The sequence below is a fragment of the Paramisgurnus dabryanus genome, chromosome 15 (genome assembly GCF_030506205.2).
Source record: "Paramisgurnus dabryanus chromosome 15, PD_genome_1.1, whole genome shotgun sequence".
NCBI classification, from domain to species: domain Eukaryota; kingdom Metazoa; phylum Chordata; class Actinopteri; order Cypriniformes; family Cobitidae; genus Paramisgurnus; species Paramisgurnus dabryanus.
This window is the reverse complement of record NC_133351.1, coordinates 11,612,954-11,630,852: the sequence shown is the minus strand read 5'-3', so window position 1 is coordinate 11,630,852 and position 17,899 is coordinate 11,612,954. Positions and strand designations below refer to the sequence as shown.

The 17,899-nt window shown below is 42.2% G+C and overlaps 1 protein-coding gene across 2 annotated transcripts in view; it reads left to right on the top strand.

Moving 5' to 3' along the window:
- lrp1bb (low density lipoprotein receptor-related protein 1Bb) overlaps window positions 1-17,899 on the top strand; it is a 379,953-nt gene that overhangs the window by 325,183 nt on the left and 36,871 nt on the right. For both annotated transcript variants that reach the window (XM_065251976.1, XM_065251975.1), the window contains 2 exons: window positions 15,127-15,243; window positions 16,195-16,301. In XM_065251976.1, coding sequence (XP_065108048.1) covers window positions 15,127-15,243; window positions 16,195-16,301 — 224 coding nt within the window. The remainder of the gene's footprint in view (window positions 1-15,126; window positions 15,244-16,194; window positions 16,302-17,899) is intronic.

The window sequence follows — 17,899 nt, the reverse complement described above, 5'->3', positions numbered from 1 at the left end:
GATTTAGTTTGACAGTGGCACATCAGCGACGGCCTCACATATTGCATTCTTCCCGAGCTCCGTGTTTGAGACATTTAGTATGCTGATTGACCAGCAATACAATTTCGGAGGCTGCCCTGGACATAGTTTGCTGTAAATAATTGTATATAGAGACTCTATTGGACCAGTAAGCTTGTGTACCTCGTTTCGTAAAGAGAACCATTTGTTTTTGTATTGTATTATTGCAGATAAGTGTGATGTTTGGTTGTTCTAACTTGTTTAGTGTGGTACACTGACTGGGGAAGGATGAAGTCTAGTGAGATATGTATGGAAGAAAAATAATGACAAAAGTTTTTGAATTAAAATAGCCTGTTGAATTGTACTACCTGAAAAAAAATGCATTGTATTAACCGTACTTGAATTTTAATGCATTGTATTTTTATGTTTTTGAATTAAAACAGCCTGTTGAATTGTACTACCTGAAAAAAAATGCATTGTATTAACCGTGCTTGAATTTTAATGCATTGTATTTTTAGGTTTTGCATTTTTAAGGGCTGAAATTCAACATGCGTGTATATTTTCTGTATTAAAAATTCAATAGTCCACATTCACCTTTTAGATTTCCCTTTAAAATATTAGGTCTGTTTAAAAATACAACGTAAAATATTCAGCAGGCAAGTTTCAGTCCATTTAAATTCGCGTCCAAAAATTCAAGTCCAAAAATTCAGTCGTACAGATTTCAACATTTAACATCCGGGAACTGCAGGAAAAGCAGTAGAGTACCGAGTATAATCTCATCTGCTGTTAATCGATCTGGCCAGCAGGTGGTGCACGTGTTCGTCAAAACTTTGTACATGTAAGATGATTTATCCACTGCAGTGATGAATGTTGGCTTTTATGTTCAGTTTTAGTAGAACAACTGTAATACACTCATACAGAGAGTGTATTGTTTGGTTATGTTATTGACAGGATACTAAACGGTTTTTAAATGCCATATAAATTAAATAGGGCCTTTCTGCCTGCTATTGGCTTCGTTTCTCAAAAGCTAAGTTGATTGTAGATTTTATTGGTGGCAATCTTTTGTAATTCTTCACCTCAGTTTATAAACCATACTCGGATTATTGAACTGTTCAAGTTACAAATCGTGCGCGCGGATTAATAAACCATACGCACAATTAAACAATCAGTGCTCTCAGATTTTCAATCCATATCCACAAATTCATAAACAATAAATTAACAGTGCACACGCTTCGCAATGGTTTTGCAAACTGAGTCCACTACCGCAGAGGTCCCCAACCACCGGGTCGTGGACAAGTTGCCACCGGTCGCAAGAACATCCTGAAAAAATGTGTATAATAGCTACGTTATAGTTTAATCAGGTGTTTTGTCCTTTACGAGCCGACTTCAAATAACATATCAATCCACTTCTATACAGGGCCGTGCTCACTCTTTTTCTTTGTCTCTCTCTCTCTCTCTCTCTCTCTCTCTCTCTCTCTCTACCAGCGCATCGGCGATCACATTGCTGTCATTAAGGCCGTAGCCAGGATTTTTCAAATACCGAGGACAACCCCTACATTTTTTTTTATTATTTATATTTTTTCCATATTAGAGAATAATAATAAACACGTCCAAACTACAATAGCACAAATGTAACTGTGTCTGTGAGAATTTTTGTTGGTGACTAAAAGCATCCAAAAAAATCAATGGTTACATTTCATCATCTGAAGTCACCCTTTCAGTGGCGGATGCAGAACGTGACATATGGGTGGGCATGGATTAAGTCCGGGTGGACCTGAATCTATGGGTGTCACTTTTGAATAAGAAACTATAACAAGTCTATAAAATTCGTCAAAACTTCAGGAATCACAAGCGTATTGGTGAGAACACCCGAACTGCACGTCACATTTTTTACATTATTGATATACTTTAAATTGTAATGCAACATGACATTAATTAAGCCTTTTTGGTTAAAAAAATTATTGGGCTGTCATATAGCCTACAAAAAAGAACCTGCACACAGTGACAAGAAATATAAATGAACACAAAAAACCTAATACTTTTTAAAATAGCCTATTAAAACTGTTTAAATAAATTAAGCTACTAAATGCTTAAAATGAAGCTTCACTCTGAGCGAACACATACCTTGACGAAGGCTATTTGCCGATACGTTGGTTATAATAAATAATTTTTGCAAGTGAGTGAGCAGTCACTATTTTGTGTTATAAAATAAAGCTTCTAACATCATATTCTCTTCATACAAATCACTAAAAATATATTTTCGTTCTCACATATTTAAGTTAACTTACTAAATAAAGAAAGAAAAAGGGAATTGCTAGAATAATGTTTGACTCTGAGGTTAAACGAAATGACAAATAAATAAACATTGAATATACTTTTTGATGACCATAAGAAGCGGGTACTCGTAAAGAGCGGAGCCGAGGAGCGCGCATTTCAGACGTGAACACGAAAGGAATAATGGGTTTAGTTATGCTTTCACTTCATTTCCTGACAGTTTCACTTGTTAGTGGGGATAGTAATAACTAACAAGATGACACCGAATTACATACAATATAATTACCTAACTAAATCTGAGAGAATGCAAACCCATTACAATATTTTTTCCTCCGACGGGCAGGGCGCAGATACATCTTTGTAGCCCGACAGGAATTCGCCATAGCCCCGGGACAGTTAGACATGGATACAACTTCATATGGTGTATTTTACCTATTGCATGTTATGTTAAAAACAGTAAAATTATAAGTAAGCCTGATAACTATTTAAAAACTATTATAAAGAAGTTGAATGTTGCGTTATATTCTAATGAAAAAAATATTCCCGAGCAGCTTTCAGCCATGATCACTTTGAGAACTTTTTTTGCAAGCAAGTGGAAAACGTATTTTGAATAACAATACGTTATAAATATGTGCTGCGCGCTTTCCTCTCAATAACATAAACACACAACAAATACAGCGGGGTAAAAAATAGAAAGGAAACATCTGATCACAGTGATGTTGTTTGATAGCCTACCAGCTCTCTAACTCAGCACTAAGTCACGCCATGTTTATTGCTACACTTTATACAATATAGTCTATTGCTTTTAGCAACAAATAGCCTATCATAACAACCTATAAGCCTACTGTGTAATTGAGACATTCATTTAAGAAATGCATTAAAAGCAGAAAGAATAGGCTGCGGAAATATAGTGGGTTCACTATAATCCACACCACAGACGTTCTTGGTTTGCTTCTTATTTATTAAATCGAGGCAATTGTTTGATTAAACATTGATTAATATTAAGATACAATTTATACAAAACGAAATTCACTTTAAAGAAAGTCTTTCTACAAAACAAATCTATGCAGGGCTCGCAAAATCGCTACCCCGACGTCCCGAGTATTATTTTTTTTTTTCATTTCTGATTGGGCGGGCCAGCTGTCAATCTGGGCGGGCCCAGGCCCGCCCATAGCTCCGCGCCTGCAATTAGTTTCATTTGCGATATCAAATGAATGTCTTCATTTTATTCATAAAGTCATACCTTTGCAATTCTTTGATCGATTGTGTTTTAGAAGTACTGTATGCTTGAACTCTAATGACAGCAATGTGATCGCCGATGCGCTGGTAGAGAGAGAGAGAGAGAGAGAGAGAGAGAGAGAGAGAGAGAGAGAGAGAGAGAGAGAGAGAGAGAGAGAAAGAAAAAGAGAGAGCGCGGCCCTGTATAGAAGTGGATTGATATGTTATTTGAAGTCGGCTCGTAAAGGACAAAACACCTGATTAAACTATAACGTAGCTATTATACACATTTTTTCAGGATGTTCTTGCGACCGGTGGCAACTTGTCCACGACCCGGTGGTTGGGGACCTCTGCGGTAGTGGACTCAGTTTGCAAAACCATTGCGAAAGCGTGTGCACTGTTTATTTATTGTTTATGAATTTGTGGATATGGATTGAAAATCTGAGAGCACTGATTGTTTAATTGTGCGTATGGTTTATTAATCCGCGCGCACAATTTGTAACTTGAACAGTTCAATAATCCGAGTATGGTTTATAAACTGAGGTGACGAATTACAAAAACGTGTCCGTTTCTCGTAGGCATAAGAAGATGGTAGATTGCCACCAATAAAATCTACAATCAACTTAGCTTTTGAGAAACGAAGCCAATAGCAGGCAGAAAGGCCCTATTTAATTTATATGGCATTTAAAAACCGTTATCCTGTCAATAACATAACCAAACAATACACTCTCTGTATGAGTGTATTACAGTTGTTCTACTAAAACTGAACATAAGCCAACATTCATCACTGCAGTGGATAAATCATTTTACATGTACAAAGTTTTGGCGAACACGTGCACCACCTGCTGGCCAGATCGATTAACAGCAGATGAGATTATACTCGGTACTCTACTGCTTTTCCTGCAGTTCCCGGATGTTAAATGTTGAAATCTGTACGACTGAATTTTTGGACTTGAATTTTTGGACGCGAATTTAAATGGACTGAAACTTGCCTGCTGAATATTTTACATTGTATTTTTAAACAGACCGAATATTTTAAAGTGAAATCTAAAAGGTGAATGTGGACTATTGAATTTTTAATACAGAAAATATACACGCATGTTGAATTTCAGCCCTTAAAAATGCAAAACCTAAAAATACAATGCATTAAAATTCAAGCACGGTTAATACAATGCATTTTTTTTCAGGTAGTACAATTCAACAGGCTGTTTTAATTCAAAAACATAAAAATACAATGCATTAAAATTCAAGTACGGTTAATACAATGCATTTTTTTCAGGTAGTACAATTCAACAGGCTATTTTAATTCAAAAACTTTTGTCATTATTTTTCTTCCATAGATATGTACTGCTATGGGCACCTGTCTTCTACCAACTCTGTTTGTCTAGCGGTTTATTAAAGCACACAGGTGATTCGGCTTGCAATTGATTTTGGATTGACTTTGAAATTAGAAAGTCGCTAAGTTTATGATGCTATGGCTAATAATAAGCATGCAATAAATAGCACACACAGATTTTGAGTAAACTACACTCTAAAAACAAACAGTGCTAAATAGCACCAAAAGTGGTTCTTGGCTCGTAATCATAGAGGAACCATTTTAAGTGCCATATAGCGCCGATGAAGTACCAGTGTAGCACTGGTGTAGAACCATATTGTGCTATGTAGAACCATGTGTGGTGCTATAGTGGTGCTATATGACCCCCTTGGTAACATGGCGCAAGGCAAATAAGAGGGTGAAATCTAGTAGAGAAGACTAGTAATTAAATTAACGTTAATCTTACATTCAATGCTTGCGAAAATAAATATGGATTTGTGGCCTTTGAGAATCATTTTGAATCGACCACATAAAAAAACACATTTGATCGAAAAATCTATTTTTTTGCCAAGCCCTAATTTTTATAATACTATTTAAGTTTACTTAACCTACTTTGCTAAGGAAAATATGTAACACCAGGTCACCTCATTTATAATGCTGATGTAGACTCTACTCAAATGTTGAATTAAGTTTATTTGGTGTTCATGTAGGATACCAAAGATATTATAAGAAAAAGTAATAAAAAAGTCTCAGGTTACAAACTTTGTTTAATTTGGCACGAAGATATAATTTCTCAGTGGATGTTTTAAAAAGTTAATCGTTTCCAAATTGTATTTTATATAAAGCGTTGACGTATCAAAGCAAGATGAAGGTTCTTTCCCATATCAGTCAACGAAAAAAATGAAATCAATACCTTGTCTGTTGGAAACAAATTGCATTCTATCCGAATATGATTGGGAAAATTGGTTTGATTACGTTGGCTGAACAACATATCTGATCTTTTATCGATTATCTATAACCCAAGGTTTTGCAGAAAGAATAAACAAATCTTCCAGGTGAGTGACACAGCAGTGTAGTATTGAGGGTCACTCTGTAATTGAGGTGTGTTGGGTTTCTCTGGTGTCTCTATTGATTTTCCAGATGTGACACACTTTATCTGCATTGGCCTGCAGGTACTGTAATTGTAGATGTTTATCTTGGCGTTTGATGTGTCATGGTGCTGTTACCATACATTAAACTGGCTTTATTGATACTAGGGTTACTCTATTAAAAGTATCTGCAGTTTGGTTTTCTTACTTCCTGGTATATATAAAGGGTTTGGTTCCAAAACGCAATAAATCCATTTTGACTAATTTGGGTAAAAATGTGTTCCCTTTCAGTCGGTCACTACGACGTCACGTCGTGACCGACGAATTGGGAACTCGCTTAGAGAGACCAATCTGCTTCGTATACTACTAAAACGCCAATGAACTTGGCATTGAGATATTTGCATAATGCTGGCGCCGCCCCGCCAGGTGCCTTTATAAGCAGCAGGTGCAAATAGGGAAATTAGCTTTTTCGCTTCGAAAGCCGGCTTTATCTGCTACTGAGAAGCTACTTTACTCTGTTGGGATTTGATTGCTGAAGTTGGTTGAACTAGCAGTATCACAGCGGACGCTTCGCTTATTCCACGGCTCTACATCTGTTTATTGTTTTGAGTTTAGTGTGTGCGTTGCCTTCCTGTGCGCTCATCAACTAAGCATCTGAGTGAATTTCCCTAAAAGAGTGATACGAGAGAGCTTTGTGCCTTGTTAAAGGCAGCCACTCTCTCGTATATGCGGGGATCAGCGTCCTTTTCAGGATAGCTTTTCGCCCGTGCGATCTTGGATGCGAGAAGTATAAGGGTTCCAGTGACGGTCACGAGCGCTGTCTTCGTGCTCAGGCATCGAGCACTCCGGGGCTGCGTTCGTGGGGAGTTTCTGTTCTCTCTGTGAGAGCATAACCCTCTTGGATTGCGGAGACGACTGTCGTTTCTACGGGAACGCTGTCCGCGCCTTTGCAGTGCTGACGCCGCCATGGTGCGGCTGTCAAGCGCTCGCAGGGCGCCCTTCGCGTCACTACGCTGAGTAGGACGGAGGATGCGTCCTCCACCTACCGGCCTTCTCATCCTCAGCCGGTTGAGGCTCCGGTGGAGACTGCAGAGTCGTGTTCTACGATGTCTGCCGAATCCATTGGACCTCCTTCTGGTTCCGTCACTTCTGCAGCATCAGAGGGGTGTCCATTTTTCCTCCGAGGCAGAGTCGTTCCGGAGATGGCGGCCGTGCCCGCGAGCGGCGGAGACGGTAGAGTTGGAAAGGTTAACCCCTCTCCGCCCGAACCGTCCCGCCCACATGATTGGTACTTCGGAGCTGCTCGGGCCTCTCGGTCCTCTCCTCCTGTGCCTTTCTTCCCCGACGGCACGAAGAGCTGACGTGATTTGCGGCCGTCCGGCCGTTCAGCTTTCACCCCTCACCTCCCTCACCAACGGAGCCGCTGAGGGCGGGGACCCCTCAGTGGAGCGGGATGCGTTCCTGGAGGGACCACCCAACCCTTCCCTCCCGTGTTTGTAGACAGTCGTCCGGTTACGGACGCTGCCCATCAGGCATGCCGGAGAGGCGGCTTCAGCCCTGCACGTAATAACGTTGCTGCAGGCTCACAAAGGATTTACCAGGGAGGCCGCGACCTTCAGTCGTGCGATGTCCACCTCAGTGGTTCAAGATCGCCACCTTTGGCTGTGTCTGGCTGACATGACGGACGCAGACGAGAACAACTTGAATGCTCCTGTCTCACAGACCGGCCTCTTCGGCGAGCCAGGGGAGTCGTACAGCTCCGCTGCACAGACTGAGGCGATCTCCTAGGTCCTGCCCCGGCGGAACAGAGCTGCCCTTGGTCCAACACGCCGGCTCCTCAGTCTGCCTCTCGCCGTCGGCGTCCTGCGGCGACCACCTCCGTTCCCCTCCTCGGACCCCATCTCGGCAGCGCAGGGGAACCGGTCGTCAGCAGCTCGCCCCGCCCGCTTAGCCGCTTCCCGTGAAAATCGGGAGTTTAAGTGGCCAGTGAAGGGCGACCCGGATTGGCAGAGGATCACTCTTCAGGAGATGGAGCTCCTTCCCCCGATAGAGGGTCGGGTGGAAAATCCTTGGTTTGCATATGTTCCACCGGCTGTTTAGCCGGTACCCACTAACCACACATAGAGTGCATTCCTCTTCCCTCTCCAGGTCTCCAGAGGATCGAGAGAGCCGTGAGCGGGCACACACCAGCTCACCCTACCTCTCCTCTATCGCCAGCGGGTGACCTGAGGAGTCCGAGCTCTCCGCTGAGGAGACCGGACCACCAGCACCCTTATCGGAGTCTGCGCTCTCCGCAGAGGAGACCAGACGACCGTCACCCTCAGCGGGCTCAGGTCAGTGTCACACACACATACTGTAGATGTTTATGCTGTCACAGCAGACGCACCGGCAGTCCCACCTGTCTCGCTTCGCTGCCCCACCGCGGGTACTTCGGTAGTGTCGTTATTTCTCCTCGTACGGTGCCTGGGTGCTTGGCTTCAGTTCCCAGCCCGTTTCGTTGGGTTTTACGCACGATCCGCCTCGGTTACGAATCCGGCACACCCCAAAATTTCGGGCTTCGTTTCACTGTAGTGAAAGCGTCCGATGCACATGTACTGCGTGCAAAAGTCGATATCCTGTTGGCGAAGGATGTTCGAGCCGGTCCCTCTCACCGAGATGATGATGATAGGGTTTTTCCAGCCTTTATCTCATAGTACCCAAAATACGCGGCGGGTTACGATCGATTTGATTTACGCACCGGCTCTACGAAGGTGTCCTTTTTGGATGATAACGCCGAGGCTCGTATTTCAATATTCAGATCGGTTTGCAGCCTTAGACCTGTAGACGTGTACTTTATGTGTCCATCTCCCCTCGCTTTAGACCGTTTTTCGCTCTGCGTCGTGGGGTGGGCATATTAATACGAAGTACACCATTCGAGCTGTCTCTCTCTCTCCGTGTCTCCATGTGCTAGTCACGGCATTAAAATGTCAGAGAGAGAGCGTTGTTCGCATTCTGCTTTTTTCTACGTCGACTTATAATAGCCCGTTCTTGGCAGACGTGCGCGAACACAGAGAGTTAATGCTTTGGCATCTCGCTCGTTTAAGTCTTCAGGTCGACTGGGAAAGAGCAACTTTGCCCCGTGCAGAGGATCCTTTTTCTCAGTATGGAAATAAGACTCGGTCGACTAATTGACGTGTTTAACAAGAGCGCGCAACCAGTCAGTTCTGACTTGCCTCGGTTTAATTCGAGGGAAGTACGCGGTCCCTCTGAAACAATTTCAGAAGCTCCTGGACATATGACAGCATGCTGCGGTTGTGACGCCGCCCGAGCTGCTTCATATGAGACCGCTTCAGCATTGGCTTACGATCGAGTCTCGAGGAGAGCGTGGCACACCGACATACACCGTGTAAACATTGCACCTGCGTGTCATTTAAATTTTTCCCTGTGGTAGACCCGGCATTTCCGATAGAAGATATGCCCCTGAGGGGTCTCCTGGCATTCTGTATATTGCAATGCCCTCAGCACGGGATGATCAGCCACGTATGACGGGCTTGCAGTCTCAGGGGTGTGCATAGCACCCCAACTGCCGCGAGCGGTGCGCTGTATATCTGGGACTTGTACGCTCCGCTATGGAGATGCGAGGGAAGGATGTATTAGCCGACACCAATAACATTGCGACTGTTGCGTTATTTACTGTTAAGGCGGTTTTGCGCTCTCGTCACCTGTCGCATCTCGCTCGTCATCTCCTCCTTTGGAGTCAGAAGCATCTGAGGTCCCTTCGTGCCATTTACATCCCGGGTTCGCTCAATACAGCGGCAGACGCGCTTCCCGAGCTGCGCCCCCGGCGAATGGCGACTCCACCTCCAGACGGTCCAGCTAATTTGGAAGAAGTTCGGTTGTGCGTAGATAGATCTGTTTGCGTCGCCGGACGATACCCACTGTCGCCTATTTTATTCACTAACCGAGGACAGCCTCGGCGTGGATGCGTTGGCACACAGCTGGCCGCGGGGGGTGCGTAAATACGCATTCCTTCCAGTGAGCTTTATTGCGCAGACACTGTGCAAAGTCAGGCAGGACGAGGAGAGCCTTTTATTAGTCGCCCCGTACTGGATTGGTTTTCAGAGTTAATGCTCCTCGCGACAGCCCCTCCCTGACGATTTCCCCTGAGGAAAGACTTTCTTTCTTTAGGAAGGGGCACATTATGGCACCCGCGCCCCGACCTGTGGGATTTCCATGTATGGTCGTTGAGCGCGCGCAAGGTTTAGGTGATTTATCGCAAGCGGTATCTAACACCATCGACGCGGTTCGAGCACCGTCCACAAGACGGGCTTACGCGCTTAAAGAAACCTTTTTCGTCACCCGGTGCTCTTCGCAACGCGAGGACCCCAGAGAATGCCCATTAACATTGTGCTTTATATCTTTAACATAGGTTAGATGGTAGGCTGTCCCTCCGCCATTAAAGTTGATATCGCCGCTATTTCTGCTCATCACTCTCTTATCAACGGCAGATCAGTTGGCCGGCATGATTTAATTATTTCATTTTAAGAGGCGCTCGCAGGCTAAACCCCTCGCGCCCTCCCTCTTTCCTCCTGAGACCTGTCCATGGTGCTGAAGCCTTCAGGTCTCCCTTTTGAGCCTTTGCAGTCTACGAGTCTGATGTTTTTATCAATGAAAACTCTGACCCTGATAGCATTGGCCTCCATGAAGAGAGTAGGGGATTTACATGCATTCTCTGTTGACGATTCGTGCTTTTAGTTTGGTCCTGCTGTCTCACTGAGACCCAGACCAGGCTACGTGCCCAAAGTTCCCACCACTCCCTTCAGAGATAAGGTGGTGAGCTTGCAAGCGCTGCCCCCGGAGGACGCAGACCCAACCATGGCTTTGTTGTGCCCCGTACGCGCACTGCGACTCTACGTGGATCGCACGCAAAGCCTCAGGACCTCAGACCAGCTCTTTGTTTGTTATGGTGGCCAGCAGAAAGGGAAAGCTGTCACTAAGCAGAGGATGTCTCATTGGATAGTTGATACTATCGCCCTGGCTTATAATCTTCAGGGTATTCCTTGCCCCTTTAATTTGAGAGCGCACTCCACACGGAGTGTTGCCTCATCTTGGGCTTTAGCTCGTGGTTCCTCGCTAACAGACATCTGTAGAGCTGCTGGTTGGGCGACACCTAATACGTTCACTAGATTTTTCAGTGTTCGTATCGAGCCTGTATCCTCTCGTGTTCTTTCCTCACCAGGGGGAGCACGGAGAGCAGTCTCGCAGGTCGGCTTGCAGCCTCCAACTGATGCTTCATAACTGTGTCAGTATGGAAGGCCTTCAGAACAAAAATGCGTAATGGTTTGAATTGTTCTTCCTCCGCTGCCCTGGCAGCCTTTGTTGCGGAGCATTGGCTGTCAGCCTTTCACTAGCTGTATCCTCGCGAACCTACGTGTCTGGCTCGGGCTCCACATTGTGTCCCACCGGGTTCCTTTGTGAGTATTTTTCCGTGGGGTTAATCCTACCAGCCCACGTTTCCCTTAGCAGAGCACTGCTTTGCTTACACAGCCACGGCTGTCTTTATTCCTCAACTACGGTTGACTTCGCCCACCATTAGCCCTTAAGACGGGCGGTGGCTTCCGCAGCGTTCCTATCCCGCTCAGGTAGGGCGCTTCCCAGTCGCTGGCACTTCTGTGGGGTTAAAGGAACATCTAGTGCCCGGCCTTCTGCCTTAAAACCTACCTCCTCCTCCTTAAGTGGAACCGGAGGGCTTTTACGCAGTCACTGGAAGAGGTCAGCCCCTAGTGGCGTTTTGATAGGGATTCCCAATTCGTCGGTCACGACGTGACGTCGTAGTGACCGACTGAAAGGGAACGTCTCGGTTACGGATGTAACCCTCGTTCCCTGAAGGAGGGAACGGAGACGTCACGTCCCGTCGCCACAGGTGCTGCCACCTGCTGTTACGGCCGGTCACACTTTCCGGCTTTCTCAGCGAATAAGAAGCTAATTTCCCTATTTGCACCTGCTGCTTATAAAGGCACCTGGCGGGGCGGCGCCAGCATTATGCAAATATCTCAATGCCAAGTTCATTGGCGTTTTAGTAGTATACGAAGCAGATTGGTCTCTCTAAGCGAGTTCCCAATTCGTCGGTCACGACGTGACGTCTCCGTTCCCTCCTTCAGGGAACGAGGGTTACATCCGTAACCGAGACGTTTTCTATACCAAGAAAGTGACGAGATGAAAACCACTATTTTCTGTTACAAACTTTCACATAGCATATTTAGGATATAAAAACAAAAAATTCAAATCCATAATTTGATTTTCAAAGATTTATTATAAAAACTGATAATTTTTTCCGCAAAATGCAATAAAAGTTTTTTTTTTCAAAATGCTATAAATCTATTGAATCAATATGTGCATTCATCTTTGCCATGTTGTATTTATTTAGTTGACTAGTGGTATTCACAAAAAAAAAACATTAATGGCATTGATAGGCAGGAATTATCTAAAAAACTTTTTATATACCAATACATAATTAAAATGTAAGTACTCTGAAAAAGAGAGTATAAAACTCAAGTGTCTGTAGACCTTTCACGACGTTTTAAACACAGCTAATTATTTCATTTGGTACGAAACAAATGATTGGCTTGGGCGATTGTCACTCTCTCTCACCACCCCTGTTGCTACAGGATCTGCCCACACATGCGCACACCCGATTGATTTGAACGTGCACGAGGCACTCTAGGAAGAGCAAAAGTACGGCAGAGAAAGAGCATTCAGAACTCACAGTACCTGCATATGCAGTCAGCGAAGGCAAACAAAGCAAAAAAAAGGAATAAACGAAGAAATCAAACGAGAGTAAATATTGTGTGGCTTTTCCTTGAGTCGACGATGCGGTACCTGGATTGTCTCCGGAGTGTAGTCCTCATCAGAGTAAACAATGCTTCCATGCAAAACACCGTTTATTTTATGAAATTTCCACGAAATGTACCTTCATCACAGTGTAACTGATGGTAATAAAAAAACTTGTATCAATGCAATCTGTTTTTAGCTTTGTCTTATATATATAACTAGCTCGTTTGTTACCGAATCAAACTAAATATATTTTAAACTTTACCAGTATCGATATGCTAGCTTAATAGTGAGTACTAAAAGCCATCCTATTTGTTTATATTCATAGTGATAAAGTTAGGTGTATTATTACATGTGATTGTGACATGATGTTACTACATGCACTGCGCTCCTTCCTCTCCGCTTGTCTGAGGTAAATGCTTCTCCCAGAGCCGATCGGCTTCGCGCTTTCATATGTTTTGGGGGCGTGGCTTTAGCAGAAACCCAGAAGGGAGGGGGTGGAGTGAATGGAAAATGAGCTGTGTTTAAAACAGTCGTGAGAGGTCTACAGACACTCAATTTTTATACTCTCTTTTTCAGAGTACTTATTTTACTTATGTATTGGTATATAAAGACAGTTTAACCTGATAAGGAACACTGTGCCGTACACGGCACACCCCCTCCCTTGCACGTGAGGCTGCATTACGTCATTGTAACTTTGAAGCATTAAATCTTCAAAATATACGGTCATGCGGCACATCGTTGTAAAGCTTAGACTTCCGGGATTCCAATAAGCGCACACAGAAAGCATAATATGATTTTTAGCAGTCATAAAACTGTAATCTAGTTGTTAGTTACCTGAACCGGGCGGCGCCGATTTAGGATATTTACTTACCTTCAAAATCTTTCCTTTATCCGCTTCGGTAAAATTGTCCAAAACAAATTGTTCATAAATCCCCAAAAGTCCAAGGAAATGGAATATCCAAGCCTTTTAATCCAAAACGATTTGTTCATCTCACAATCTTGACGTTTCTGACCGAATTACGATATAAATAGTGTATACAATAAGTTCACTAACAGACATTCGTTCGAATCTCACTTTTCATTCACGATTTATAATGAATATATTCGGATGTCATGTTTATTGTGCAACGTCTGAGGAACAAATGCCCCCTTGTGGATTTTCAGCCGTTCCATAAGAGGCTACACAAATTTGTAAAAAAGTTTTTTTAGATATTTCCTGCCTATCCTGCCTTTAATCAAAACACTTACTTTGTCATATTAAGAACACTGCCATTGCTGCTGTCATCCTTGGGACATCGTCACTGAACTTTTTTGACAGTGATCAGCTGTAAAAAAAAATTGGTCCTACTCGATTTTTTTGTAAAACAATGGAAATTTTTTCATAAGATCCCCTGGGGTTAATGTGTTAGCATGACAGAAGCTTGATGCTGTCGTTTAAGAACAAGCAACAGCCGACATTTTTCCTTCGCCCGAGTGCCTATGTAAATTATTTCTTCTCTGCCAAAGAAAAACACCACAGGTTTATCAATGCCATCAAAATAACTTTTTTGTTTTTGTTTGTTTGTTGATCGTGAAGTCCAGAGTAGATGAGGAAAACTAGGATTTTGTGTGAATTCAAAACGGCGTCACTGTTGTTTACAATGTGTGGAATGCGTTGTGATTGTTTGAGCGGATTTATTGCATTCTGCAGAGAAGGAAGAGTGCAGTTTATCAAGTTTTTGAAAAAAGGGAGAAAAAATTATGGATCAGATATCAGATTTTGCGTAAAATGAAGAATTTACTTTTTAATACTGACCAGATACAATACTGATTTTATCTCTTTATATCTTTATATCTATATCGCATCTATATTTATCTATCTATCTATCTGTCTGTCTGTCTGTCTGTCTGTCTGTCTGTCTATAGCCTACTATGGCAAACATTTTGATCCAGCTTAAAGCTGTGGTGAAAAAATCACTTACTGATAAATAAAAAGTGATATATTTTCATAGTGTTTTGATGCGTTGCCAATACAACGCATTAAACTGATCGTCCTGTCTGTTAATAAGAAACATTTCTGGGCTTTAACACTTCACAAAGTTCTTATATAATGTAAACAGTACAAGTACTCTGTAAAATAAACTCTTTGAGAAATGCTCATTTCAGAAAGATTATGCCCAGGTGACAAACTGTTTGATGTTAAGTGTCAAGTGTTCAGGTTATTGAGAAGGGAAGTTATCGGCAGCACAGACATGTATCTCATCTTATGGTACGTTAGCCTCCCGAGTACAGTCGTGTTTTGAACTTAGTGTCAGATCCGTGCCCGGGAACCCTGAGGAAACATGGATTGCGCTTTGAGATGCGGTAGCGCCGCATTAATATTCATGCATTTTTGAATCCATTTTCATCTGTTTGTTTGTTTGTTTGTGTCTGATGAAAAAGATGAAAAGACCTGTGGACCTCATGAATTTCGGTGCGAGAATAACAACTGTATCCCGGACCACTGGAGATGTGACAGCCAGAATGACTGTGGAGACAACTCGGATGAGGAACAATGTAGTGAGTTTCTCTCATCTCTTTCAACAGAATAAAGCTTTTCCAGGCTTATGTTTGTACTAAATTGTTTTAACTGTCAACATGCATCGTGTGGGATCTTCGGAGGCCACTTTGGTAGATTGCTTGATGTTTTTTTTACCCCCTATCTGTTTGTTTACCATTTATCTCTTAATTTCTGATCTTTGCCCAAGTTCCCATGAACAAATATCAACAACTTAAGTGTGTTTTATGCTGTTTTTATAGCTTGCCGTGTCCTGTTGGAGCCTTAAAGTTGAGAGTCTGTCATCTAGAGTTTAGTCAAGCATCTGGTCATGAATTCAAATCTGTTTATACTTGATGTTTTGCCATTCGCATGACAGTATGTCTTATCCAAGACAGTTTTGTTTTTGCAAACCCTTAACTTTATATATTTATTTTTAAGGATTTTCTATGTTTTTAATTTTTCCTAGCTTCAACTCTAATCATAAACATAGCATATTCACAAGCATTCCTTAATAAACTACGCTAATGGTTGACGACTTCCACAAAAGTTAAATTAATCTAAAAAGCATCTAAATCACATTTTTTGACTTTTCTGCCCATTGCACTTTCATAAAAGCTCTCTTTAACCTTCTGATTGCTCATTAATTTGCAAAGAGCCCCTCTTAAGTTCTTGGCGTACTTGTGAGGACCTCTGGAACAGATGGTACAGGGCCCATTCTTGTCCAAAGACCGGCCATTTGCAGTTTTTATGTGCTCTTGCTGTCTATCTCTGTCCTCCTCTATGGTTAACTTCTCTGGCATCTTTGCAATTATCTTTACAGGGCAAAGTAAGATTACCTGTGTGGTTTGATAAAATGTATACCTTGTAATGTCATGTAAGCCGCTTTGGATAAAAGCGTCTGCCAAATGCATAAATGTAATGTAATGTAAATGTGGTCTAGGTCCTTTATAATTTTTCTCTGCTCTTTGCAGAGCCCGTGACCTGTAATCACAAGGACTTTGCCTGCGCTAATGGGGACTGTATCTCAGCACGCTTCAGATGCGATGGTGACTATGACTGCGTTGATAATTCAGACGAGGTCAGTAAAATTGTATGTCATTTGAAAAGAAGAGTCACTTCTGGCCATTTATTTCAAGGCTTTGTAATCTTTGTCCATCAAAAAGATTATTCTCTTATGCTTATATAAATTTATTAGAAAGCCTTGAAGGGCATTTCTTTTTTGATTTAATGAACAAAACTGCGAAATTTTGGTCATTTCTTTCAAAGCTGTGTTATCTTAATCCAACAACATCATTTGTCTTCAATGACTCTAATATAGATTTATTAACAAGTCATAATTATGCATTGTTTTTCTGGTTAAATTCGAAAATAAGTTAGACATTGTGTGATCGATACAGGTTGGGGTTGTTGGAAACTTTGGTTTTGCAAGTCAATTCAATGTAATATTTTAACTTTTGGCTTGTGATAAGTTGATATTACTTATAAAAACAAGATACAATTGATAAACTTAATTTGTTAAGTTAAAGTAACATAAAAGTAGATATATGACCCAGGACCACAAAAATAGTCGTAAGGGTGCATTTTTTGAAATTGAGATTTATAAATCATTCGAAAGCTTAACAAATAAGCTTTCCATTGATATATGATTTGTTAGGATATGACAACATTTGGCAGAGATCTGAAAATCTGAAGTCTGAGTGCAACAAATCTAAGAATTTATAAAATCGCATTTAGGGCCCTATTTTAACGATCTAAGCACATGGTCTTGATCGCACGGTGCACAGTCTATAAATGCATGTGTCCGAATACTTTTGCTTATTTAGCTACAGGAAAAAAATGGTTTCTGCGCCTAGTGCACAGTCTAAAAGGGTTCTTCCTTTTCTCGTAATGAGTAATGGGGGTGTTTTGGGTGTAACGTGCAATAAACCAATGAGAGTCTTATCTCCCACCCCCTTAAATAGACAGTTGCACTCGTGCCATGCCGATTCCCTATTTAGATGGCAAAATTTGAAAAACTAAGCAGAGGAAGACCACCAGTTTAAGATTGATTTAAAACACCTCGTTTTCAGAGCAGAATACCTATAGGTACAAAGATTGGGCGTAAATGAATTTGCTATTTAAACAATGTGGCGCTGAACGTGAAAATGACAACTGTGGTGGGCTTAAAGCAACACCAAAGAGTTTTTTTTCCTTAAAATAACGTTTCCAAAAAAGTTTCAGTCATTCATCCACTCGAAACAGGGTGAACGGCACTTTCACATTTGCCTTGCAGCCCTCTATCGGCCAAAACTGCACTAAAGAAGTTTCCAACCGTCGGGTCGCGTTCCTGTAGTTCGTGTGAAAACTACAAAAACCTGCTTTACGGCCAATCCTACAATCCAATCAGAGCCAGCTATGCTGCAGTATTTACGACAGTGGTAATGGACAATTACGCTTCTAACCTGTAGGGGAAGCAAAGAGCAAAATTTTTTTAATGTTGCTTTAAAATAGCAAAAAACACTTGCGTCGCACGTTGTGCTGCATTGCGCCGGGTGTAAGATAGGGCCCTTAAAGTTCAAATTAAGTCTATAGCAACACATATTATAAACGAAAAGGTTTGTTTTAGCATTCTCTACTGGCTTTCTGCTGTAATGACATTGTGTACTGAATTGGGAAATTTTAAGCTTAAATGGGAAC